This window comes from Peromyscus eremicus, chromosome 2 (assembly GCF_949786415.1).
Source record: "Peromyscus eremicus chromosome 2, PerEre_H2_v1, whole genome shotgun sequence".
Taxonomy (NCBI): Eukaryota; Metazoa; Chordata; class Mammalia; order Rodentia; family Cricetidae; genus Peromyscus; species Peromyscus eremicus.
In genome coordinates this window covers 90,484,889-90,511,408 of record NC_081417.1, presented here as the reverse complement: position 1 = coordinate 90,511,408, position 26,520 = coordinate 90,484,889, and the positions used below count along the sequence as shown (strand labels likewise).

Sequence of the window (26,520 nt, the reverse complement as noted above, 5' to 3'; positions counted from 1 at the left end):
TTCATTCTGAAAGCTAACTTCTTCCAAGAGGAGGTATGTGTCAAATAGTAAAAGACTTTGAAAGAGTTTATCAATCTGACTGATAGAAATGCCTATTCAGCAAATCAAGCTATAAATGCTGCTTGAAAATGTGTGGTTTAAATGAAAGGCACACATAATAAATTTGGTTATTTATGATTAGAAATACATCATATGTTTCTTTTTATTGTTAATAAAAATTCTGCCTTAAAAAGGAATGGTCACTTTATTGATAGTATGAAAGGCCTGAATTTTCATTGTTCTAGTTGGAAATAGAAGGAAAAATAAAAACTTTTCATGTTAAAGTCAGATTAAAGCAAGTTGACTACTAAGCAAGCTCTATAAAAGATACTAGGAGGAATACTTCAACTGAAAGGAAGGGTAAATACGCACAAGTTGTCACAGGAAACAAACAAATAGCAGGGCAGATAATCAAAACAGGTCCAAAAAAACACATCACCCAAAAAAAAAAAAAAAAAAAAAAAGACAGAAACTTAACACACTTTTTTCAATAATAACTGAATATTAACGTCTCAATTCTTCAACAAAACACATAGACTAGGCCGGGCGGTGGTGGCGCACGCCTTTAATCCCAGCACTCGGGAGGCAGAGCCAGGGGGATCTCTGTGAGTTCGAGGCCAGCCTGGGCTACCAAGTGAGTTCCAGGAAAGGCGCAAAGCTACACAGAGAAACCCTGTCTCGAAAAAACAAAACAAAAACAAAAACACATAGACTAACAGACTGAATTAGAAAACAGCATCCATATTTTTGCTGCCTCCAGAAACACAGTTCACCATTAATAACTGATAGCACCTTAGGGTAAAAGCATGGAAAAAGTTATTCCAAACAAATGGAACTAAGAAACAACCAGGCATAGCTATTCTAATATCCAACAAAACAGACTTCAAACAAAAACTAGTTAGAATGGGGTTGGGGATTTAGCTCAGTGGTAGAGCGCTTGCCTAGCAAGCACAAGGCCCTGGGTTCAGTCCTCAGCTCTGAGGGAAAAAAAAAAAAAAAAAAAAAAGAAAGAAAAGAAAAGAAAAAAAACTAGTCAGAAGACATAAGCAGGAACAGTTCATTCTCAGTAAAGAAAAAGAAAATACAAAAACAAAAACAAAAAACCCACCAATAGGATGTTACAATTCTGAACATATATGCACCAAAACACAAGGCTACCAAATATCATAAAGGAAATATTATTAGATCTAAAACCACAGACTGACTCCAACACAGTGACTGTGGGTCACTTCAAAACCTAATTCTTACCAACAGACAGGTAATCCAGAAAAAAACTAAACAAACTCTAGAGTTAAATGACATCATAAATCAAATGGACCCAAGAGATACCTAAAGAACACTCCACATAAACACTACATAATACACATTCTCAACAGCTCATGGAACATTCTCCAAAATAACTACATGTTAGAAAACAAAGCAAGTCTGAAGAAATATAGGAAAGCTAAAATCACATCCAGTGTTCTAGTGGTCCACAATGGGATGAAGCTGGTATCAACAGCAATAGAAATTACAGAAAGTACACAAACCAAAGGAAGCTAAACAACATACTACTGAATGACAATTAGGTCACAGGAAAAAAATCAAAAAGGAAATTTTAAAAACATGTAATTGAATGAAGATCAATTCTGAAGTCTACAGGACAAACAAAGGAAGGCCTAACAGGAAAGTTTATAGAAGTGTATACATAAAAAAATAAAATAAAATAAAATTAGAGACTTCAAATTCTCAAATTCACAATTTAATGATGCAACAGAAGCCTGGGACAAATCAGAACAAACAACATAAAAAAAAAAAAATTACGTTTGCCCCCAAAATCAGGGCTAAAATTAATGGCATAGAAGTAAAAAAAAAAAAAAGCAAAGAATCAATGAAACTAAGAGTTGGTTCCTTGAAAAAACTACCAAGCTAGGCTTGGTGGTACACTCCTTTAATCTCAGCACATATACATATAATCAGCAAAGATATACATATTTCTATGAATTTGGAGCCAGTCTGGTCTACATGTTTGAGTTCTAGGCCAGTCAAGACTAAAAGGTAATCTGCTATCTACAAACGAATCAAGAAATAATAATACAATAAAAGAAAAAGTTTAACAGGTATGTAACCAAACTAACCAATAGAAGACAATCGAAACTAAACCTGGAGATGAAATGGAATATTACGACAGACACTGAGGAAACTCAGACTCCTAAGGACATGCTTTAAAAGAAAAAAAAAAAAATCTATAGACTACCAAATTGTAAGGCCTAAAAGAAATGGATGAATTTCTAGATACACATGGCTAACAAACTAAATTGAGATAAAATGAACGACTTAAATAGACCCATAACTTCCAATGAGACGTAAATAGCAATTAAAAAAATCTCCCAGCTAAAAAAAAAAGCCCAGGACCAGAAGGATTTAGTGTCGAATTCTACCAGAGTTTTAAAGAAGATTTAATACCAATACTTCTCAAAATAGAAAAGGAACATTTCAAAATTATTTTATGAAGCCAGTTTTAATCTGATAACAAAACCAGACAAACAGCCAAGAAAAAATACTACAGGATGATATCTCTGATGAACATGGAAACAAAAATTCTTCACAATACTTGAAACCAAATTCAATAACACATCAAGATGATCATCCACCATGACCAAGTTGGCAGGCAAGAATGTTCCGAAGCTATAAGCCTCAAATGTTGCTTGGGAATAAGTTCATCAAACAAAGCACCTTGACATAATTATCCAAAGGGAAGATAAAGACAACACATCTGATAAAAGCATTCACAGTATTATTCAGCTATTAAAAACAATGACATCAGGAAATGTGAAGGTAAATGGATGGAACTAGAAAAAAAAAATCATCCAAGGCAACCTAGACCCAGAAAGATAAACATGGTATGTACTCACTCATAAGTAGATATTAGCTGTAAAGTAAGGGATAACCTTGCTATAATCCATAGCCCCAGAGAGGCTAGGTAACAAGGAAAGTCCAAAAGTGAACAAACACATGGATTTTCCCAGGAAAGGGAAATAGAAGAGATTTTCTGGGTAGACGGGGGCAGGTAGTGATGGGAACATGAAGGATCAGGTTGGGGAGTGGATGCAGGGGGGAGAGTAATGAAAGAGATGGTCTTGATGGGGGATGGCATTAGGGGTCAGGTAGAAGCCTGATGCAAGGGAGACTCCTAAGAGTCTATAGGGATGACCCTAGCTGAGACTCCTAGCAATGGTAGATGGACGGCCTGAATTGGCCATCTCCTGTGATCAGATTGGTGACTACCCCAACTGTCATTGGGGAGCCTTTATCCAGTGACTGGTAGAAACAGATGCAGAGATCCACAGCCAAGAACTGAGCCAAGCTTAGGGAATCCTGTTGAAGACAGGGAGGAAGGATTGTATGAGCTGGGGGGTGAGGGTGGAGGGTGAGGATAGGTGAGTGGGGTGTCAAGGTCATCACAAAGGAACCCACAGAAACAACTAAACCTGGGCTCATAGGAGCTCACAGACCCTGGACTGACAAACTAGGGAGCCTGTATGGGACCGGCCTAGGCCCTCTACATATGTGTGACAGTTGTATAGCTTGATCTACTTGTGAGATTCCTAGCAGTGGGAGCAAGGCCTGTTCCAGACACTTTGGCTGGCTTTTGAGAACCTGTTCCTCATGCTAGGTTGCCTTGCCCAGCCTAAATGCAGGGAGAGATTCATGTTCCTACCTCAACTTGATATGCCATGCTTTGTTGACACCCATGGGAGGCCTGCCCCTTTCTGAACAAAGGAAGAGTGGATTGGAAGAGGGGCAGAAGGGAGGTGAAGGAGACAATGGGAGGAGAGGAGGGACCTGAAACTGCAGTCAGGATGTAAAATAAATGAAAAAAAAAATCTAATTAATAAAAAAAAGAAAGAAAGAAAAATAGAACCATAGAGATTTAGTTAGAAAACTACATTTGGTGGCAGGGGCAAGAAGTGAATCTGGTGGGATGTAAAAGTCCCACAGGGCAACTACTGGAGAAGGAAGCCAGGAACTGCAGAGCCACAATAAATGGCCGAAACAGCAGTAGATTCAGGTGCAGCTGCTGTGCTGGAGATAACAAAACACTTTTGTTTCCACTCATGTCACTCTTTTAAAAAATATTTTAAATTCCATTTTATTTACCTAATTTGTGTGAATGAGTGAGTACACATGTGTGTCAGCTTATTGGTGGCAGGGGAGCAAGTGCATGGCATGGTGTGAATTTGGAAGTCAGAAGACAACTTGCAGGAGCTGGTTTCCTCCTTCCATCACACGGGTCCAGGGGGCTTGAACTTAGTTCATCAGGCTTGGCAGCAAGTACCTTTACTGTCTGGGACATATTCTCCAGCCCAGTTAACAATACAGGGATGTAAGCATAACAAAGCTGACTGAATCAATGTTTCTTCATCTCCAGAAAGATCCAAATTCTGGACATATTCATGAGCAATCTCATAAGGTTATATTTAATTTATAATCATACAAAATGTGTGAAAACAATAACTATTAAAGCTAAGAAGCTTCTTTCCAAGTACAAATTGAAGCAACATATCCACAGAGAATCAGGAGAAGCAGAAATGATACATGCTATGACTTGGGCCCCAAAATGAAATGCCCAGGAGAAGGAATAACAGAAGCACTGTCAGATTGACTAGCCTCTTCTCTGGGAACTGATCTCTGCATAAAGCCCCCTCTTTCTGTGAATTCCAAAACACGCTCAGTCATTAAACTGTACATATGTACCAGCTTTTCTGAATGAGCCTGAGAGGTACAGTGGGGGACTAAGTCTAGGCCACAACTGAGTAAATGCCAAAAGTCCTTTCCCTGTGTGATTTTTGTTACTCCAATGTGAAATAAGTAATAAGTTAAACACATTACTGTCAGTGGCCATGTTGTAGGAGCTGCAGTCAGCAATGGGGTTTATGGAAAACAACCCACCAGATAGCAAAGCTATGATGGGTATACCCTGGAGTCGGGGCAGTTTGTCTTCAGAAAGCCCCTTGCTTCTGCTGGGCTTTCTCCTGCTTGCTGCTATCCTGTTCCTACTGTATTTGCCATGGTGTGATTACTATGTGAAAGAATCCCACTGTATATCGTGATTGTTTCATGGGAAAACCCCACTCCTCACTGGGCAATTTACTTGCAGTTCATAATCAAGATGATTTTTATAAGAGCAACGATGCTTAGTTGGATCAAAGATTTAAGTAAACTTTCTGAGTCAGCCTAAAAGATACAGGTGCTTAAGACAGTTAGTGGAGATAATTAGGTAAATGGGTTAGGCTACTCTGCCAATTGCTCCAATGAGAGATACATATATAAGACAGAAATAAGATTAGAAGTCATCCCCCTCTTTGCTAGATGTGAGATTTGCCAAGGATGGAATATAAACAAGTTTCATGACTTATAGACCCATGAACTCTGCCTGTGGGAAAACAGGCTGATGATCAAAGAAAGCAATTATGTCCCTACACTCAAGGTTAGGTCTGAGTTCCTTGGTCATGTAGTTTACAGAATTAATCACAGGTTGCACCTTGAAAAAACAAAGGTGTGAAAGGAAATTAAATGACCTTGTGTGTAAAGAAAGAAAAATAGATGGTTAGCTAGACTACTTGTTTAAGGTTTTGTATAGTAGAAATAGGATAGAAATCTGCTACATTGAAACAGCAAACAGCTGCCCGCCAGTACAAAAGGAACTGGTTGAAATATATGTGGCTTGCTTAAAAATTTGTTAATCAGTAATAAAAGAATCATTGCTTTGGGGTAAAGATGTTATAGTGGGGAAATTAATACAAAGAAAAATGTGTAACTACTTGTGAGTTTCTAAGGAAAACATGCAATGTGATCATACTGCGATTTCCTCTTGTGTAAAGATTAATTTGTTTTTGGAATATATGTAACTTGTGGTTATAAGGTACTATTTTCTTGCGTAGAAACTGTTGTCTGAGGTGGTATAAAAGGGATAAGAAAAAAATAGAAAAAAGAAGAAAGAGAAAAATAAAAGGAAGAAGAATTAAGCTTTGCCCCCTCAGATAAGTCTCCTGTGTGTGTTTAATATTCACCGACTCCACATCTCTTCAGTTTCTTTGACATGCTGAAGCTGGACCCCGGCACATTACTGAGTCAGGACACGGTGGTTTACATTGGAATCCCAGTATTTGGGTTTTGTTTTTGTTTTTGTTTTTTCGAAACAGGGTTTCTCCATGTAGTTTTGCTGCCTGTCCTGGATCTCACTCTGTAGACCAGGTTGGCCTTGAACTCACAGAGATCCGCCTGCCCCTGCCTCCCAGTGCTCAGATTAAAGGCGTGTACCACCACTGCCCGATGGAATCCCAGTATTTGTAAGGGTGAGTGAGGCAGGAGGATCATTCCCAGTTAGCTAACAGCCTGGGCCACATAGTAACTTCTAGGCCAGCCGGAGCTATATAAAAAGGCCCTATCTCCCAACCTCACCATCAAAGTCAGAAAAGGATTTAGAGATGATTAGGCCCAGGAAGGCTGTTGTCTGGTAAGTGGGACTGATACCCTGTGTAAGTTCCATAGAAAATGGCCACCTTGCCCTGTGACATGTGAGAGTTCAGAAAGAAGGTACTCATCAGACCAAATATCAGAAATTGGACTGCCTTGCCTTCTCACAACTCAAACAAACAAATTCCTCTTCTTTACAAATTACCTACCTAGTCTTGGATTTTTTTTGTAGTAGTACACAAGAACAGTACAGAGTGTATCTTATGCTCCTTGGCTACATAAAATTTCTCAAAAGAATTGGGAAAAAAATCTGTTCATCTGTATACTACAAAGGATAACTAACGTCAAAATTATCAATGGTAATAGACAATTAGTTACAAACATTTCTGAGGGATCAGGCACTCAGAAAAAACCCACTTACCACAATATCCTCAGGAAATGTGTCTCTGCTGAAGGAGCCATCATCAAACATGACCTCATAGAAGGTTTGAGATGTCACATCTATCACTCTACAGCTGTAGTACCGAGTATTCCGATGCTTTGTGATGACTGTCTGACCCACAGAGATGGCTTTCTCACAAGTTTTGGACTTCTGTAAGACAGAGAAAAAAGAAATTTGATAGAAATGAAAAAAGAACAGAAAATAAAAAGTATTTATTTGGGAAACAACCTTGCACCTCAGTCCTCTAAGGTTTTCTTAAGCTACTTTAAATCCATGTATATCATGGTGTTTATCATCTAAATACTTCAATGTTTATTTTCTAAGAATGCGATACTCCTTTATATAATCACAGCTCCAGACAGTAATCAACTTCAAAAGGTGCAACACTAACATGACACTTTAATCTGACACCTGGACTTAACTTGGTTAAACTGATCTTATAATGAATGACCTTGGTAGTTTCCTATCCCCTTCTCTGAAACTCTGAAGAAGTGAATCCACTCTCCAATTCAGTTCTGTTTATCTGCCACATTGTTTTAGGCTCATTTAACCTCATTTCTATAGGCCTTCTTTGTTTTTTTGTTTTTGTTTTTATGGTAGTGATACTTTAGAAAGATAAATTTCTCTTGCTTTTAAATAGATGGTCTATGTGATATTTCCCGATCATTATACAGTCTCGCCCAGAAGCCTATATTCTTTCTTATATTTCATTTTGTTTTTGTTTTTGTTTTTTCAAAACAGGGTTTCTCCAGGTAGTTTTGCTGCCTGTCCTGGATCTCGCTCTGTAGACCAGGCTGGCCTCGAACTCACAGAGATCTGCCTGGCTCTGCCTCCCGAGTGCTGGGATTAAAGGCATGCGCCACCACCGCCCGGCGTATGATATTTCATCTTAAGACACATAATTTTTGCAAGTGTCTCAATGTTACTTTAGATCCTAAACCAAGGTGTGACCCAATTTCTCTACCTACTTACATACTTTGAGTGTAAACCAGGCTGTGGCCTAGCTTGCTTTGATCAAAAGACTATCTTAGTTAGAAGTGATGATATATTAATTCAAAGCACTATGTTCAAGAAGCCTTGGGCACTATTGTTTTTTTCTGTCCCCTGAAGTATAACAGCTCTGCTCTGCTAGGGGAATGTTTCCCCAGCAAAAGTGTTCTGCTCTGCTCCAGCTAAGGTGAAACTTGTTACAACTGAGCTCCACTCTGGTAAAAATGTCACACCGCACAACAAACCTCACTTGAGATTATTGGGAGGAAAAAATCCAGGAGGGTGGCTGCCTCTGTGGTTAGAAGCAGCAGCAAACTGAACAGAGTACAGAGTTTATTTAGGGTTTCTTGGGGGGGGGGGGTGTCGGTGGGCTTGGATTGGTGGGTTTTTGTGGCCTGATTCTGGGTCAAACTCAGGGATTGGTGGGATTTTGTACTCAGGGACCCTGACACATGAACAAACACAAGTTTGGGTTCCAAAAAATGAGTGACTACATCGATAATAATGAGGAGCCTAGGCACCAACAGAACTCAGTAACTGACACAGGTCCATAAGGCAGCCCAGAATGAAACAGAAGAACCATGCAGTTAATATTGTTTAAACAGATGACCTAGAGGGATTTTAACTATTTACTACTATAATTACTTCTCTGTAGTTTTCACTGATTATGTAAACACAAAATAGAATAGTCCTTAAAAATTTCTCAAATCTTTAAACAACCAATTCATGTATAATTAACCAAAATGTTTTAAAACAGCAGACACAAAATTACTTAGCGAGGAAAGACCATCCTCAACATTTTCTCTTTTGCTCCATAAATCTAATATAGGAGGGATGTGAAAGGGTGAACACTTTATAAAGTAGAATGATATACTCTATATAAAGTAGAAGATAATCTATATGCATCTCTTTGTTTAGGGCACATGTGACAGAACACAGAAAAATACCTTATGTTGTTTTAATAGTCATCTTTGATTCCCAATACAGTTTTTCGTTTTTTCTTTTTCAGTAAAATATATATTTTATTCTCAGGTTTGTGGCTGCACAAAAAACAGCCTCACCAAGGTTTTGGTAGTCATGACTTCACCTGCTCTTCACTCTACAGGGCAATACCAACAGCAAGATCCAGTTGTTAAATATACACAATGAAGACACCTTATAAATGGTTATGTTTTAGTCTTCATAAAGGCTCATACTTATAAATAGGCTATGTAATTCACCCTCAAATATTATTCTTTCTAATCAAGGTTTGTACAAAGGTCAGAACAGTTAACACTTTAAAAAAAAAAAAAAAAAAGTTCTGGAGGGAAGAAGTAGTTACAAGGGACAATTCCAGAATGGACATTTTCTTATCATTTGGCAAAATAATTTGGGTTCACTTCCTGAAGAAGGGCCAATTGAAAACTGATGAATTATTGGTAGAATTAATATGGTTTGAATATGAAATATGCCCCCACGGGCTCCTGTGTGTAAACATGTGGTCCTTAGCTGGTTGGCAGCACAATATTGGGAGATTATTGAAACCTGGTGGAAATGGATCGCAGGGCTCAGAAGGGGAAGTGGACATGAACTCTCACCCCTAACCAAGAAGCTAGCTCCAACTGATAACCATTTAAAACAACAAAAACCAACCAATCAACAATCCTCCTCCTCTTTTATTCTCCACTGGAGTCTCACTCAGTATATACCACACTTAAGGGCAGGCTTCACTACCAGCAATAGATGAACAACACAAAATGAACTCACTGGTATTTTGTAGATTTTCTTTTTGTCTCATGTTGCTTTGATTGGAAAATTTTGATCTAACTAGTCTTTTGCTTGTATATTATGGCTTCTTATGGGTTTTGTTCTTGTGTGTGTGTATATATGTTTCTTATTTTTTTTTGTTTCTGTTTTTAATTCTGTATGTGTGTACACGCTTGTATGTGTTTTGTTTTCTACAGAGAGAGAAAAAAGGTGTGGAGTTGGATAAATAGGGAAGTTGGGAAGATCTGGGAGTGGATGAGGGAAGGAAAACTATGATCAGAATATACTGTATGAAAAAACCCTATTTTCAGTAAAAAGAATACTTGCTACATAAGCTTTCTGTGATGAGTACATATGAACTATGTCTGAACAATATTATGTAATTATGTAATAAATGCACAGTATTATGTAATATATTATTATAAAAATAATAATTAATTATTATTTCTTTTACAATCCTTACCTATGTTGACACCCTATCAAGATAGGTTCAAAAAATAATTGTTCTATAAAGATACACTGCCCTGTGAGACACAGTAACAGAGCATAAACTCAGTAAATTTTCTTGGATTTCAGGAGAAATGGCTAAAGAAATAGTAAAAGGAAAATCAATTGAAACTTTCCTACTTCTCATTGTAACAGTTTAGTGCAGAATATCTGTAGCATATCTTAATTAATGGTAACAAATCTCAAAAATTGTTCAAGTCCATTTTTAATCAAGTAAACTATGGACCTGTTAGTCTTCCAGGTGTTAACTTGTACAGAATAAGAAAAATCAAGTGAGGAAAACCATAGAATGGGAGAGAATCTTTGTTAGGTGTACATCTGAGAGAGGATTAATATCCAGAATAAATAAGGACTGGAAGAAAAAAAAAAAGCAAAATCCACAAATGACTCAACTAAAAAATGTACTATGGGTCTGAACAGAGTTCTTAAAAGAAGAAATAAAAATGGTTCAGAAATATTTCAAGAAATATATATATTATCCTTAGCAGATATGCAAATTAAAACAACTTTGTGAATTCATTAACAACTGACAACCAAGGCTGGAGAGAATGTGAGAAAAGGGGAATTCTCATTCATCGTTAGTGGAAATGCAAACTAGTGAATTCACTCTGTAAATCAGTGTGAACAATGCTCAAAAAGCTCAGAATAAATCTACTACATGACCCAGAAATACTGCTCCTTGGCTCAAAGGAGTTGCCATCATAAAGTACAGACACTTACTTAGCCGTATTAATGCTGATCTAGTCAAAATCATTAGGAAATCAGAACAATCTATATGTCCTTCAACTGATGAATAGATAAGGAAAATGTGGGATATATAGATAACGAAATATTTTTTAGCTATAAAAAAGCTGAAATAATGAAATTTTCAAGTAAATGGATGGACCTAAAATATTGAGTATAGTAACCCATATCCAGAAACACAAACATTTTCTCTTTCATTAGTGGTTCCTCGCTCCAAATACTCAGATGTGAGTATATAACCTGGAATGACTACAGAAATCCTGAAAGTAAAAGGTAGTGGGGGGGGGGGGGGGACTACTTGAGAGGAAAATAGCAGAATACAGATGATATAAAGGGGAAAGAAGGAGGGCTTTGATGAGGAGTGAGGAGGGAGAAGGGTCAAATAACACTAAGGATGTTTAAAAACAAGACTTAAGTAATCATACTACACCCAAATTACATAATACATGTAAATAATATAAAGATGAAGAATCATCTCAAATAAAGTTACCCCACTTGGGCTGACAATTTCCCTCACAGGAGTCACAGAGTATCTAACAAAAACTAATACCAGGCATGAGACTACAACTTCATTTGGAGTTGTCCAATAGGATCACTGGTCAGGGTAGTACAAGTGATTGTCTAAGCAATATAGCCCATTACTGTTGGCCTTGACTACATCTTAAAGCTGAAGACAAAATAAACTTTGGATGCAGGACTTGGAAGATTTGAGCTGGATCTGACCTGAAAACCTCCTTCCTGCATTCAATCTTTTATAGTATCAGAAGGTGCTATGCAAACTTCAAGAGAGAGAATCAAGCAATAGACCTACCCAGCTGTGATGCCCATGAACCACCACTATGACTACCAATGGCAAGATAGCCCTAAAGGTACAATAGTGGCATTCATATATTTGCGATAAGAAACAGTTCTCCAACTTAACTTATGAACTGTTCAGAGAAAGGAAATCATGCCTGTTTCTGGAAACATAGCCAATGACCTGGGGCTAGTGAGGTCATGGATTATAGAGGAAAAGCTGCTATCCCCACATTAGTAAACCAATATAATTCCTAACTGCATTTGAAACTTTATACCCACAGATAAATGTAGCTCTTCCTCTTCATTAAATAAACTTCTATTAGCAACAAATGAAGACCATTATAAGTAGTCAAAATGCAGACATCAACTGATCATGGAATGCAAAGCTCCAATTAGTATACTTAAAATATAACTTCTGCACCTCATCGAAGATTAGGGAAGAGGGGAATGGAAATATTATAATAGTCTGAGGACCAAGAAATCTGCTATGAGATTGTATCTCCCAGATGTGACAGTTCCATGATACTGGAACTATGTGGCTGCCTAAATAAGACCTTAAGGAAGTTCAACATCAACAGAGATGCTAATGTGGAAGAGGGAAAATCTCTCAGGCGCCCACCCATAGACAAAGAATTACAGGTATTAATGACCTCTGAGAAAGGGAGAATTAATCTTCCCCAGCAATGAGACCCTAATTGGTTATTAAATACCAAGTGGTCAGTCCTGAAATCATACACACACAGGTAATACTAAATGGACTCAGCATATTGTGTACACACACACACACACACACACACACACACACACACACACACTAATAAAGAGATAGATGTTATTAAATTTGAGAGGGAGAGATTAGAGAGGTAGATAGGAATAGTTTGCAAGAGGAAAGGAAAGGAAGGGAAGTGATACAATTATATTTTAATTAAAATTAAAATAACATTTAAAAATCATTAAAATTTTATTACTTGGACATATTCAATTTCTTATTAGCAATTGCAAACTTTGGACCTACTGGGTAATTTTAGAAGATTTTGTAAAAGGGCATTGCATAATCAGGATCATATGTGAATATTTATTTTGCTTATCTATGACAACAGATATGAACCTTAAAACAGACTTGCTTTGCTCATCAGTTTTTTTGTGGTACTTGAATAGTGAATATGTGGCCTAAGACAGTTCTTTGTCTCATGTAGCCTAGAATAGCCAAAGGCTGGACACCACTGTTCTTGAATATGTGAGAGGAAATAGAAATAGAAGATCTGGTGCTTTGAATGAGAATAACCAGTATAGGCTCATGTTTGAATGCTTGGTCCCCAGTTAGTAAAACTGTTTTGCAAGGATTAGGGTGCTTGTTGGAGAAGGTGTGTCACTGAGGGTGGGCTTTGAGGTTTCCAAAGCCAACACCATGCCCAGTCTCTATCTCTGTTTCTCTGCCCCCCTCTCTCTCCCTCTGCCTTTTGCCTATGGATCAAATGTAAGCTCTCAGTCACTGCTCTAACACCATACCTGCTTGCATGCTGCCATGATTTCACCATGATAACCATGGGCTAACACTCTTTTATAAGTCCCCTTGGTTATGGTATCTCTTCACAGCAATAGAACACTAAGACAGAAGTTGGTACCAGAGACTGGGTTATTGCCATGGCAGGCCTGAACATGCTGTTTGTCAGAGAAAAATATGCCTCTGAAACTATAAGCAAGCCCCCAATTAAATGCTTTCTTTTATAAGTTCCCTTGATCACGGTGTCTCTTCACAGCAATAGAATAGTAACTAAGACATACACCAAACTCAACAGTTTATGATACTAAACACACAGAATTTGTTTTAAGATTATTCTTTTAAATATATAAAACAAATACTGGGGGAAACTGATAAATAAAAGCAGAAACCTTCTCTGGCCAAAAAGGAAGGTTAGCTGGTTGCTTCTTGGTATCTCTGTTCTAGCAAGTTTTCATCCCGACATCTAACACCTAAGTCTTTATTGGAAAAAGAACAACTTAGATAAAAACAACAGGCCACAACAGGCCATTATAATGTTTTTTTTTTTTTTTTTTTTGGTTTTTAGAGACAGGGTTTCTCTGTGTAGCTTTGCGCCTTTCCTGGAACTCACTTGGTAGTCCAGGCTGGCCTCGAACTCACAGAGATCCGCCTGGCTCTGCCTCCCGAGTGCTGGGATTAAAGGCGTGCGCCACCACCGCCCGGCCCCATTATAATGTTTTTAACAGAAGTTACCAACAGATTCCATAGTTACTTTCCTATTGCTGTGACAATGCATCACAATCAAGGCAAATTATAAAAGAAAGCATTTAATTTGGGGGCTCACAGTTCCAGAGGGTTAGAGTCTATGATCACCATGGTGAGGATTATAGCAACAGGCAAGCAGAAGGTGCTGGAGTGATAGGGTGATGGAGTGATAGCTGAAAGCTCATGTTTGATCCACCAGAATGAGGTAGGGATGGCATGGGCTTTCTGAAACTTCAACCTCAAATCCCACACCCAGTGGCACACCTTCAAAAAGCCACCAACTGGAGATCAAGCATTCAAGTATATGAGCCTCTGGGGGTTATTCTCATTCAAACCACCACAATCATTCTAGATAGCTTCCAAATTTTGAAGTCTAATTGAATAATGGATAAGTAAAAGCTACCAAGACTATCTTTCAAAAACCTGTAGTTACCCATAGAAGGCCAGAGGCAATTATAAACCTTACAATGTTTTTATTTTGCTTCAAAAGGAAATAGCCATATGTACTATTAAGCTATTATATTCTCCTTATCAAATATACCACACATAAGTGGATCTGTGGGACAGTAGTTTCCACATCACCTCAAAAGTCTTGTTTTCTTTTTCATCATCTTGTGAAAAATGGTTAGCAACTTAGGCTTGACTAAGTGACACACTACAGTCAGGAAGAGGCAGATTCCCTGCTGCAGTTTAACCCAATCTCAACAGAATCACCTGTAACCATAAAACACTATAGTATAAAAAGGTGGTATATGGTCCCAAGAAAAACTTCAGATACACACTGCTAGCTTTATTTAAGTTTGGAGTTAAAGATTCAAAAAATACTACAGAATATAGGTTGAAGAGTCACCTGCCATTTTATGACTACATCTGCTTATACATGGAACTGAACCTCTTTGAACTTAGTTTTATTATTAAGACAGGAAAAATAATATTCATATTATTCATAAAAGATTGTAGTAACAGCAATAGTAAAAGTAAAAGGAATTTTAGTATGCAACTTTCACTTTTTCAGAGTTATCAGTTTTTACTGGCAGATTCTAAGCATGAACACTAATCATTGTGGCTGTAGAGGTCAGAACTTTATTATGACCCAAAATATATACAGGATAATTTAATGAGGTAATATTATTGGCTGTTAATGGCAAAGAGCCACAGCAATGTAATATATTATTACTAATCCTTTAGTTTGTTAATGTTTGCTACTGAAAATGATCTTTTTGGCTAATGGACATCAACTAAAGATGTCCATACTAAGGAAAAGTCATTGATGCAGCCTATGCAACCTGTAACCTGAAACTATGGAAAATAACTTTAAAATAGACAGTTTGTAACATTTGTACATTTGGACATTCTCACACATCTAGACTCCCAAACCACAAATGTCAAATATCTCGCAAGATACTAGCAGAAATTGATGTGATCATTACAAAAAGCTGGAAGGTTGTTGTATGAGAAAGATGAGAATCGGCTCATAAAAAGTTAATAAAATGTGCATAAGATGAAGATATATTATTTACAGGTATGGAGCTGTCAAATAATAGAAGACAGTCTATTTTTTTAAAAAAAAAAGAGTAGAGGAGAAAAATAGTATTAGAGACAGGACAAGCATGTTAGGATGCAAATTGCTATACTGTCATAATCTTTTTAAGTTTTTAAGTGAAGGGAATGATTTCATTAACCAAGGAGAGGATAACTAAACTATAGTTAAATTCATGTTATCTAGGCACAAATTCTATTTACTCAGAGGAAGTTCAGTCTTAAATAAAACAAACAAATGTGTTGGTGGTGCAAATTGCTGGCTATTCCTTTCTTTTCTATAAGATTGACCTTCCAGGGCCTCCGTGTTGGTCTTCACTTATCCCATCTTAGATAATAAGGATCAAAAAAAAAGTACCTGGCCCTCTTCCCATTCCCTATACAACATTGCTGCTATTTGTTTCTCCCAGAAAAGATTAAATAAATGTGTAGTTTCATAGAGAATGCATTACACATTTTAGGTGGTACTTTTCACACCACTCTACTTCAATCGAACCTCTGACACATGAACTGCACAATCTATATACAACTTTTCACATACCCTGTACACAGATCCAAAACTAGAAAGGATAGAAAGAGCTTGACTCATTCATTTGTTCAGTCACTCAACTTATATATTGTGTTTAGTACACACTAGAAACTGAAGGGTTCTGTGCAATTAAGTGTAAATAACAGCTCTCAATTTCTAGTCTCAAGTATATTACAGTCTGGACTTGTCAATACTGACAAGGTATTCTAGACCTATGAAGGGTCCAGGGAGGAATTCAGATAAAGTGTCAGCAATTGGGAGAGCAGGTCTTACCACATTTGAGTTGACTCTATGTCTGAAGCACGTGATGTTTACCACATAAGGCCAGTCATCAGGCTCCATGAGTACCCCAGCCGCATGGGCACATGTGACATGGAATGAAGCTGGGCATCGACCATAGGAACACTGGATGCAGGCTCCAGAAACCTTCTTAACCCGATGTCTGCAGAAGATGCATTTCTGAAGGGTTAAAACAGAGAATAACATCCATTCATCAGAGAATAATAGTTATTAGATGAATAACACATTACATCAAGTTCTGACTCCAGGGGCCTTATCAGCAAGAACATCTGTGGCAAAACAATCTTTTCACTTTAAAAGTAATACACTTCCACAGTCACATTCCACCAGACATATTCTGAATTACTTCTTGTGGTCAGAAAAATCAAATTCTTTTTCACATGCTTCTCCTCATACAGACCTCAGAACAAAGCCCTGGGTAATCTTGTATGCCTGCAAGGGTGTTTCTGTTTGGCCTGGACATAGCAGGCTTTGTGTACACCTAAGTTAGAACCCAGGTGCAGATATTCTTACATTAGATGAGAATACTGAAAATATCCAAACATCATATATATGGGAGAAATTTTCCATTTACAAGGAAATGGAAAGCACTAAATGGTTCAGTGTGGAAACGAGAACTCAAGTATTTAATAATCTAAATCTGAATGCTTGCTTCTTGACGGAGACAAAAATGCCTCCCAAAGTGGGAAAAGTTAAAACTATCCCGAAATAGTATGCTTTTATTGAACATTTACAGCTGAGAATGGCTGGGGAAGAATGAAAACAAATAAATAATAACTACCATAATCTAAAAACTAAGTTTCACAAAAGGTCTTAAACATTATCAGAACATTTGTTATGAGAGAGAGAGAGAGAAATCAAATAGCTGCACTAAATATTAGACTTATGTATGGTTACTTGAGAGTTAGAAGAAAAAAATGGTTGTGGATCAGCATAGGGCCAAGAACAGAATGATCCCAAAGCTCAATCTTTAATTCCCAAATACAAAAAGATTTACAACTTGGTTAAATGTTGGTGCAATGGCTCTCTTTTTATAGGTCTGCTTTTCTTCATGGGATAAAATAGGCTCTTAAAGTCTTAAAGCCATGTGGGCACTTACCACAGTCATGTAAAAATAAATGTGTACTGAACTTCTTAATCCTTTTTTGTCCTCACCTCTGATTACTGACAATCTTAAAGACTGTTCCTTAATCTTGCTCTGCTCTTTTGCTACCTATCTATAGTAACTGTCACAGACTCTACTCATGCTGTCTTGCCCACAACAGAAATGGTGTTCTGACTGGTCTTTTATTTCATTCCATTTTAGTTCAGCTTCCCAGGGCTGCCAGGAATACCTTTATACAATATAAATACTATGTTGCACTCCTCAATGGCATCTGGTTATCTTTAAGATCTTTCAGGAAAGGGGTGGGGGTGGGGGCAACATTGACATGGAAGAATGAAGTTTGCAAAAGTCCCTCTGTCATCCATGAGAGCAGCCTTATTTTTCACTGGTCTCCACAAGGGCACCACTAGATTCCAGGCATGAAGTATAACCTGTTTTCCCCTTATACTCAGGTTCAATGTACAATCACATATTTTATACGAGAGACTGAAGATGTGGCCTGTTTAAAAACATACACATTCATACAAACATGAAAAGAGAAAGGAAGAAGAGAAAAGCAGAAGAAAAGAGGAACAGGAATAAGGGGATGGGGAGAGAAAGTATACCATAGAACAAAAACAAAGTCTATACAATCTCAAAGCATTACTTTATACCTTATCTTGGTATTTTTAAAAATCATTGGACTCTGTTTTGAAACAGCATGAAAGGGAAAGAAACTGTTAGAAAGCCATGGAAATTCTGATCAGAACATTGGCTTCAGGAACCTGATATTAGGAAGGGGTTAAGGTTTGGATGTCTTTTCCTTACTCACTGCTCTTTGGTGACAGAGGTCAACAGAGGATTTATAGGTTCCTTTAAACGGAGCTATCAGCTCAAGAATGGGAATTCAACCCGTGTCTTCAGGCAAGCTAACAATCATGTTTGTTTGTTTGTTTGTTTGAAACAGCATCATACTAAGTTGCCCAGGCTGGCTTTGAACTTGTTCTGTATCCCAGGGAGGCCTTGAAATTGTGACTCTCCTGCTTCAGTCTCAATCCTAGTGGTTTGGATTACAGAACTCTGCCACCAGGTATGGCTCCATAAAGTCTTAAATGGCAGTACAACGCTCCTTCCACAGGAACAAAGGGAACTTAAGGATAATAAGACTACAGGCATTTAAGAGAGAGGAAACTTCAGAAAGACAAGCCCATTATTGAAGATCATTGTTTAAGGTATCAGTGATGCTTGGGAAGGGATGAAAAGGCAGTATCTGTGCAACAACTAATAAAAGAAACTCAAGAAGTCAAATGACAAATCTGAGAGAAGCTCCCCTATGGATGCTTTAAAATAAGGTCACCAAAGTTATGACTTCCAGAAACTAATTCAAGTGAGAAAAGCTGACACTGATGACAAGGGACTGTCCCCTTAAGTTACTCCTTATTTTTTTTCCAGGGAGGAAACATGGGACTGCTCTGTGTTTGTTGAATTAAACAAAATCCTTCCAATAGATTTTAGTTAAGTTTCACATTCTGCTTCATGTATGTTTTGATGATATACATCATCAAAAAGACATTGGAGCTATAATTCAGAGCAATCTGGGGATCTTCTCTAAACAGATTGCTGACCTCTCTAAGATTCTGTATATCTGCATTTATATCTTATGACACATTCTCAGTGATACTGACTCTGATGCTCCACATAATCAGGTTTAAGGAACTTCGGGTTAGAAAGCTAGAAAATATAATCAACTATTTTGAGGGACTTTTAATACAAAAAAATTCAGGAAGTAGATGTCTTTTCATCTGTTGTACAATGTGAAGGACTGAGACTCCTCAGAAGAATGATTTATAGAGCATTGTACTTTCTTGGGGAACTGGATTTCCATATTTATTTTCATGGCACAGGCCACTGAGAGCACTAACAGACTGAGGAGGTAACAAGGCTTTGTGTATCATTTCTTGATGTCCGAGCATATAGTTGCATATAGTTTGGCAAAGGGCATCAAGAAATGATGAGCTGTGAAGGAGTTGGAGGTTCAAAGTGTATATCTTTCTCTTTTTCTATGATTTCTGTCATTTTGCCAGTTTTTATCATTCTTATTCCTTCCATAAATACCAAGGTAATTTTAAAATAGGCAGAAATGTCTAAAAATAAAATTACTGGGTTTTTTTTTTTTTTTTTTTGGTGCTCCATACAACCTCTTAGACCAGGCAGTACTGTGTATCTTGATCCAGGGCTGATCCTGGTGATCTGTGTGATCTTTCCTTTCTTAACGATCCATTCCCAGTCCCCACACCTAGTCCTACTTGCATATCCAGTGCCTAGTCTAATCTGCACTTGCACTGGCCATAACCTATACAGGCTTTGGATAGGAGGCACATCCTGTATGACAGCAAATGGCCCCTGCTATCAACTGATATCATCCCTCATGAGTGCTATACAGTCTTCCAACTAAGTCAGGTCTTACACATCTTGGAACAGGGTCACCCTAGTAAGTCTGCCAGGTCCTCCCACTCACAATCCCCAAGTCTAGTCCATGTTCCCAATCCAGTGCAGTGGCCAAGTCTGTACTCTCATAACATACAACCTACAGGCTCTAGACCAGAAGCATACCCTGTCTTCCAGCAAAGAGTCCCCCCCACAACTTGTGTTGTCTCCGCACACCATGTCCAGTTTTCAGACAGAAAACTAACAAATCCACACGTCAAAATTTAGCCACAAAATAAAAACAATGTGAAAGATCAAGACAGTATGTCTCCTTCCCAATCCACCAGTCCTACAAAAATATTTGCCATTGAGAATTACCTAGGTGAAGGGGGTGAGGAGAGAAGAAAGAGATAAATTATAAACTTCAAAGAATATTAGAAGTTTAAAGAAGACACAATGAAACCGCTCAATAAACTTAAAGAGAATGAACTTTAAGAGAACAACATCTGAAAGATGCCCAGGAAAATATAAACGTAAGTCTGAATGAAATAACAAAGGCAATGTAGGATTTGAAAATTCAATAAAGAGAGATATATTAAAGAAAACGCAAGCTGAAGTGAAGATGGAATTGGAAAATTCCCAAACAGAAAAACTGAGGAAAAGCCTTATGAGTAGAATAAATCAAGTAGGAGCTAGAATAATAGGACTCAGAGATAAAGTAGAGAAATTAGACAATACAAGCAATGAATATGAAAAATTCAATGAAGCACAGAAAAGGAATACAAAGGAACTGTGGGACACAATGAAATGATTAAATCTTTTAACTATAAGCATAGATGAAAGCAAAGGAAACCAGGCCAATGGCACAGACCAGATCTTCAACAAGATTATAGAAGAAAATATCCCCAAACTAAATAAATAAGACATATACATACAGATACAAGAAGCAGAACACCAAGCAGATAGACCAGAAAGAAACTCCCTACTATGTATATGATCAATAAAACATTAAGTATACAGAACAAAGACAGAATATGGAAACCTTTGAGAAAAACCATAAGTCACATATAAAAGAAAGCCTATCAGAATTAACTGCTGATTTCTCAATGGAAACTTTGAAAGCAAGAACTTGGATTGATATACTCTAAGTTCTAAATTACCACTACTGCCAACCTAGACTACTGTACTTGGCAAAACTGTCTGCCATAGTATAAGAACAAATAACTTCCCATGATGATACAAACAACCTAAAAGAAAAAAAAAATCATGTTCACAAAATCAACCCTAGAGAGAGTAGCAGAAGCAATACGTTGGATTGATGAGAGAAATACACATAGCCAAGATAACTTAAAAGGAAAACAAACAAAGCTATAATTAACGAAATACAAAGCACAATTAACGTAACAGCAAAAAACCCACAAAACAAAAACCAAAATAACTGTAACCTCATACACCTTCCAATAATAACATTAAATATTTTTTTTTTTTTTTTTTTTTTTTTTTTTTTTTTTTTTTAGTCATTCGCCACGGCACAGCCGGGTGCCAGCCGAATGCCGTTTATTGAAAGAGGGAGGAAACCTTAAATACAGGCTTACAGCACAATGGGAGATCCCCGGAGGGCAGAAGTTTGCTACTGAATGTTCTACATTCTTGCATCTAAGCTGTTAACGCCCAATATGCAGGATACACAAACAAGGAACTTCCCTAAAGCATTCAGGAGGGTGGATACCGGCAGGGAATTAGAATAGGGAGGACATCTGGTCAAGGTCGGCAAGCAGGCAACGGCTTTACTCAATATGGGAGGAGACCAGGGCCCTACTAACATTAAATATTTAAAAGTCCCAATTCTCTAGTCACAAGACAAAGCCTAGCTGAATAGACCAACTAACAAAATCCACCTATCTATTATCTATAAGAAATTCACCTGTCTATAGGCACCACCTCAAAGATAAAATTGGGAGCAGGGAAGACAATCTAATCACATGGGAAGAGGAAGTAAGTAGAAATTACTATCCTAATCTCTAAAAAAATTAGACTCAACCTAAAATTAATCGGAAGAGATGAAGAAGGGCACTTTATTTTAATCAAAAGAACAATTAACTAAGAAAACATTACTATCCTAAACATATGCACACCAAACACTGGGGTACTAAATTTCATAAAAAGTATACAACTGGAATTAAAGCCACATATCTGTTGATATAATCATTAATAGAAGGAGATCTCAATATTACATCTGAACAAAAAATAAAGATACTGATGAGAATTAAATTATATCATATATCAAATGGACATAACAGATAACTACTGAACATTCCACCCAGCACCAAAGAATATATACTCCCCATGGAAACTTCTATAAAAGAGGCCACATCCTAGAACACAAGAAAAATCTTAAGAAATTCAGGAAACCTGAAATAACCTCATGTATGTATCCATTCTGACCATAATGCAATCAAACTTAAAATGGACAGTAAATCAATCCCTAGTATGTACACAAACTCATGGAAATTAAGCAACCCTTTACTGAATGATGAATGTGTCAAAAAGTAAATCAAAAAAAAAGAAAAGAAATTAAAAACTCCTGCATCTAAATGAAAATGAAAACAACCAAACTTCTGGAACACATTAAAAGCAGATCCATGACGGAAATTTATAGCTCAAGTGTCTATCAAGTGCCAGGCAGTGGTGGCACACACCTTTAATCCCAGCACTTGGGAGGCAGAGGCAGGCAGATCTCTGTGAGGTTGAGGCCAGCTTGGTCTACAGAGTCAGTTCCAGGACAGCCAGGACTGTTACACAGAGAAACCCTGTCTTGAAAAACCAAAAACAAAACAACAACAACAAAAACAAACAACAAAAAAACCTAAACAAACAAAAACCCCTAAATTTAAATCCAGCAGGTGGCAAGAAATAATAAAAATATGAGCAGAAATTAATGAAATAGAAACAAAACAAAACAAAACAAAACAAGGAATCAATGAATCAAAGAGCTTGGAGTGATAAACAAGATCGATAGACCCTTTGACTAACTAGCTAAAAGAGATAACCCAAATTATCAGAAACACAAATAAACAAGAAAACACTACAATCAACACCAAAGAAATTCAAAATGTTATAAGAGAACACTTAAAAATTCTGTACTCTATTAAATTGGAAAGCCTAAAAGAATGAATTTCTAGATTCATTCAAACCACAAAAATAAAGCAAAGAAGTCTATAACCTAGAGAGACCAGTAACAAATTAGAAGATTGAAATAATAATTAAAAAAAAAAATCTTCTAACTAAAAAGTATCCAGGGCCAGATAAACTCATAGCAGAATTCTACCAGACTTTCAAAGAAGGTGTGCTGTCAATCCTTCTCAAATTATTAAAAAAGAAACAATGAAACAGAGGGAGAACTCCCAAATACCTTCAAAGACAACATTACTGTCTTAGTTAGCTTTCTATTGCTGTGACCAAACATGATGACCAAAGGCAGGAACCTGTGATGCTAAGGACATAGAGGAGTGCTGCTTACTGGCTTGCTCAGCTTTTTTGTTTTTGTTTTTGTTTTTAATAGAACTCAGGACCACTAGCCCCGGGGTGGTACCACCTACAATGGGCTTGGGCCCTCCATCATCAATCACTACTTATAAAAATGTCTTGCAGGGCTGGTGAGATGGCTCAGAGGTTAAAAGCACTGACTGTTCTTCCAGAGGTCCTGAGTTCAATTCCCAGCAACCACATGGTAGCACAGAACCATCTACAGTGGAATCTGATGCCCTCTTCTTGAATAAAGATGTACATGCAGATACAGTACTCATATACATAAAATTAATAAATAAGTCTTTTTAAAAAACACCTTACAAGTTTGCCTACAGCCTGATGTTATTTATGGAGGCACTTTCTCACCTGAGGTAGTCCCTTGTTTCAGACGACGCTAGCTTGTGTCAAGTTGATATAAAACTAGGCAGTACATAGTATAATACCCAAAACAGATAAAGACACAACAACAACAAAGCAAACTATAGGCCAAAATTTCCATGAGCACAGATTTCAGAATTCTCAATAAAATACTAGTAAATTGAATATAAGCACATGATCAAGAAGATCATCCATCAAGCTCAACTTAGCTTTATCCTGGAAATGAAAAAATGGCTCAATATATACATGTAATAATCCACACAAATTGATTTAAAAACAAAACAAAACAAAACACATGATCAACTCAATAGATTCAGAAAGAAAGAATAAAAAAGATTGAGAAAATGCAATATGCCTTCATGATAAAAGTTCCAGAGAGGGTAGAACAGAAACAAATAAATCTCAACATAATAAAGGCTATGTATGAAAATCCACAGCTAACTTCTTCCTAAACAGAAAAAACTTGAATCAACCCTAGTAAAATTAGAAATGACAGAGATATCCACTATCTCCACTCCTTTTCAATATGTATTCAAAGGACTAGCTAGAGCAATAGGTAAGAAAGAGAAATTAAAGGGATACATTAGAAAAGACAGAGTCGGGGCTGGAGAGATGGCTCAGAGGTTAAGAGCACTGACTGCTCTTCTAGAGGTCCTGAGTTCAATTCCCAGCAACCACATGGTGGCTCACAACCATCTGCAAACAGATCTGGTGCCCTCTTCTGGCCTGCAGTCATACATGCTGTAAACCTAATAAATAAATAAAATCTTTTAAAAAAAAAAAAAAAAAAAAAAAAAAAGAAAAGAAAAGACAGAGTCAAACTATCCCTATTTGCAGATAATATATTATACTTAATAGACCCCCCCAAAATTCCATCAGAAAACCTCTAGAAATTATCAACAATTTCAATTGAGTGGCAGGATACTACATACAAAAATCAACAGCTTTTCTAACCACCAACAAACACACTGAGAAAGAGATCATGGACATACTCTCATTTACATAGCCTCAAAGAAAACAAAATATCTAGGAATAAACCTAACCAAGGAGGTGGAAAAAAATTAATTTTCTGAAGAGATTGTGAAAAATAGTAGAGAATGGAAAGACATCCAATCTCGTGGATTAGTAGGATAAATATTGAAAATATGAATACTGTACCAAAAGCTATTTAACAGATTGAAGGCAATTCCAATGAAATAACCATCTTACTCTTTACCGAAATGGGGAGCGGGGGGAGAGGTGGGATCCTATAATACATATTGAACACCAAAGACCCAAGGATTGTCAAAGCAATCCTGAGCAAAAAGATCAATAATGGAGTGATTATCACTCCAGACTTCAAGATATATTACAAAGAAATAGTAATATAAATGGTATGGTACTGGCACAAAAAACAGACACGTTAGACAAATGGAAAAAACCAGAAGACCCAAACATGAGGGCCTACAACTACAGCCATCTAGTATGGCTGTAGTTGTATGCCCAAAATGCACACAGGATTTTTAAAAAAAAAAAAAAAAAAAAAGCATTTTAAATAAATGGTCTTGAGAAAACTAGATGCCCACAAACTAGAATGAAATTATACCTATAACTATCATCTTGCACAGAAACAAGCTCCAAGTCTATTATAGACCTAAACATGAAACCCAAAACACTGCCGATAAAGAAAACATGGGTGGTACCCTACATGTTAAAGGTGTAGGAAAAGACTTTCTGACAGGATTCAATTTGGCCAGGAATTAAGGCCAACAACTAATAACTGGGATCTCATAAAACTAAAAATCTTCTGCATAGATAAAGAAACAAACAAGCAATTCAGTGAAGAGGTAGCCCCCAGAATGGAAGAGAATCTTTGCCAGCTATATACCTGATAGATAAACATCCAGAATATATAGAACTCAAAAAACGAAACTAAACCAACCAAACAAAAAACCTAGAGTCAAAAAATTAAATGATCGAATTAACAAGTGAGCTAGGTATCTAAACAGATTTTACAATATAAGAAGTAAATGTAATTGAAACTTATCTCAAATATGTTCATATTTAGCAAATAGAAAAATGCAAATTAAAATAACCTTGAAATTTCATCCTACAGTAGTCAAAATGGCAAAGATCAACAAAAAAAACTGACAATAAATGCTGGAAGAGGATGTGGGGAAAACTGTTGGTGGGACTGCAAACTGGTCCAGCCACTCTAGAAATCAGTGTGGAGAATCCTCAAGAAGCTGAAAATCAATCTATCATATGATCCAGCTTTACCTTTCCTTGGCATAAGTACAAAGGACTTGATACTCTACTCCACAGATACTTGTTCAACCATGTTCATTGCTGCTCTGTTTACATTAGCTAGGAAATGGAAACAACCTACATGTCCTTCAAATAATGAATGGATAATGAAAATGTGGTTCATGTACATTAGGGAATACAATTCAGTTGCAAAGAAAATGAAACCATGAACTTTGCAGAAAAAAAATGGAACTAGAAAGTATTATATTGTTGTAAGTCAGACCCAAAAAGAAAAGTCCTACATGTTCACTTTCATAACTGGAATAATTAGAGTAACAAGCAAAAAGGGGGCTATGGTGTGTATGTGTGGGAGCACTAGAGCAAGAATAGCAGGCTAGAAGTGACTGGAAGGGGGTAAAGGGCAAAGTGGAAAGGGGCATTTACCATAGAGGGGGAGGGAGGTCAATACAGATGTAGAAGGCCTTACCTAAAATTATATATAAAACATATAAATCTACATATACATACATATGTAT

At 37.1% G+C, this 26,520-nt stretch overlaps 1 protein-coding gene across 1 annotated transcript in view; it reads right to left on the bottom strand.

The window, feature by feature from the left end:
• Kdm4c (lysine demethylase 4C) overlaps positions 1 to 26,520 on the bottom strand; it is a 205,944-nt gene that overhangs the window by 17,266 nt on the left and 162,158 nt on the right. Inside the window, exons 18-19 of the mRNA XM_059254477.1 lie at positions 16,315 to 16,500; positions 6,920 to 7,090 (exon numbers count right to left, since the gene is read on the bottom strand). Of these exons, the coding sequence (XP_059110460.1) occupies positions 6,920 to 7,090; positions 16,315 to 16,500 (357 nt within the window). The remainder of the gene's footprint in view (positions 1 to 6,919; positions 7,091 to 16,314; positions 16,501 to 26,520) is intronic.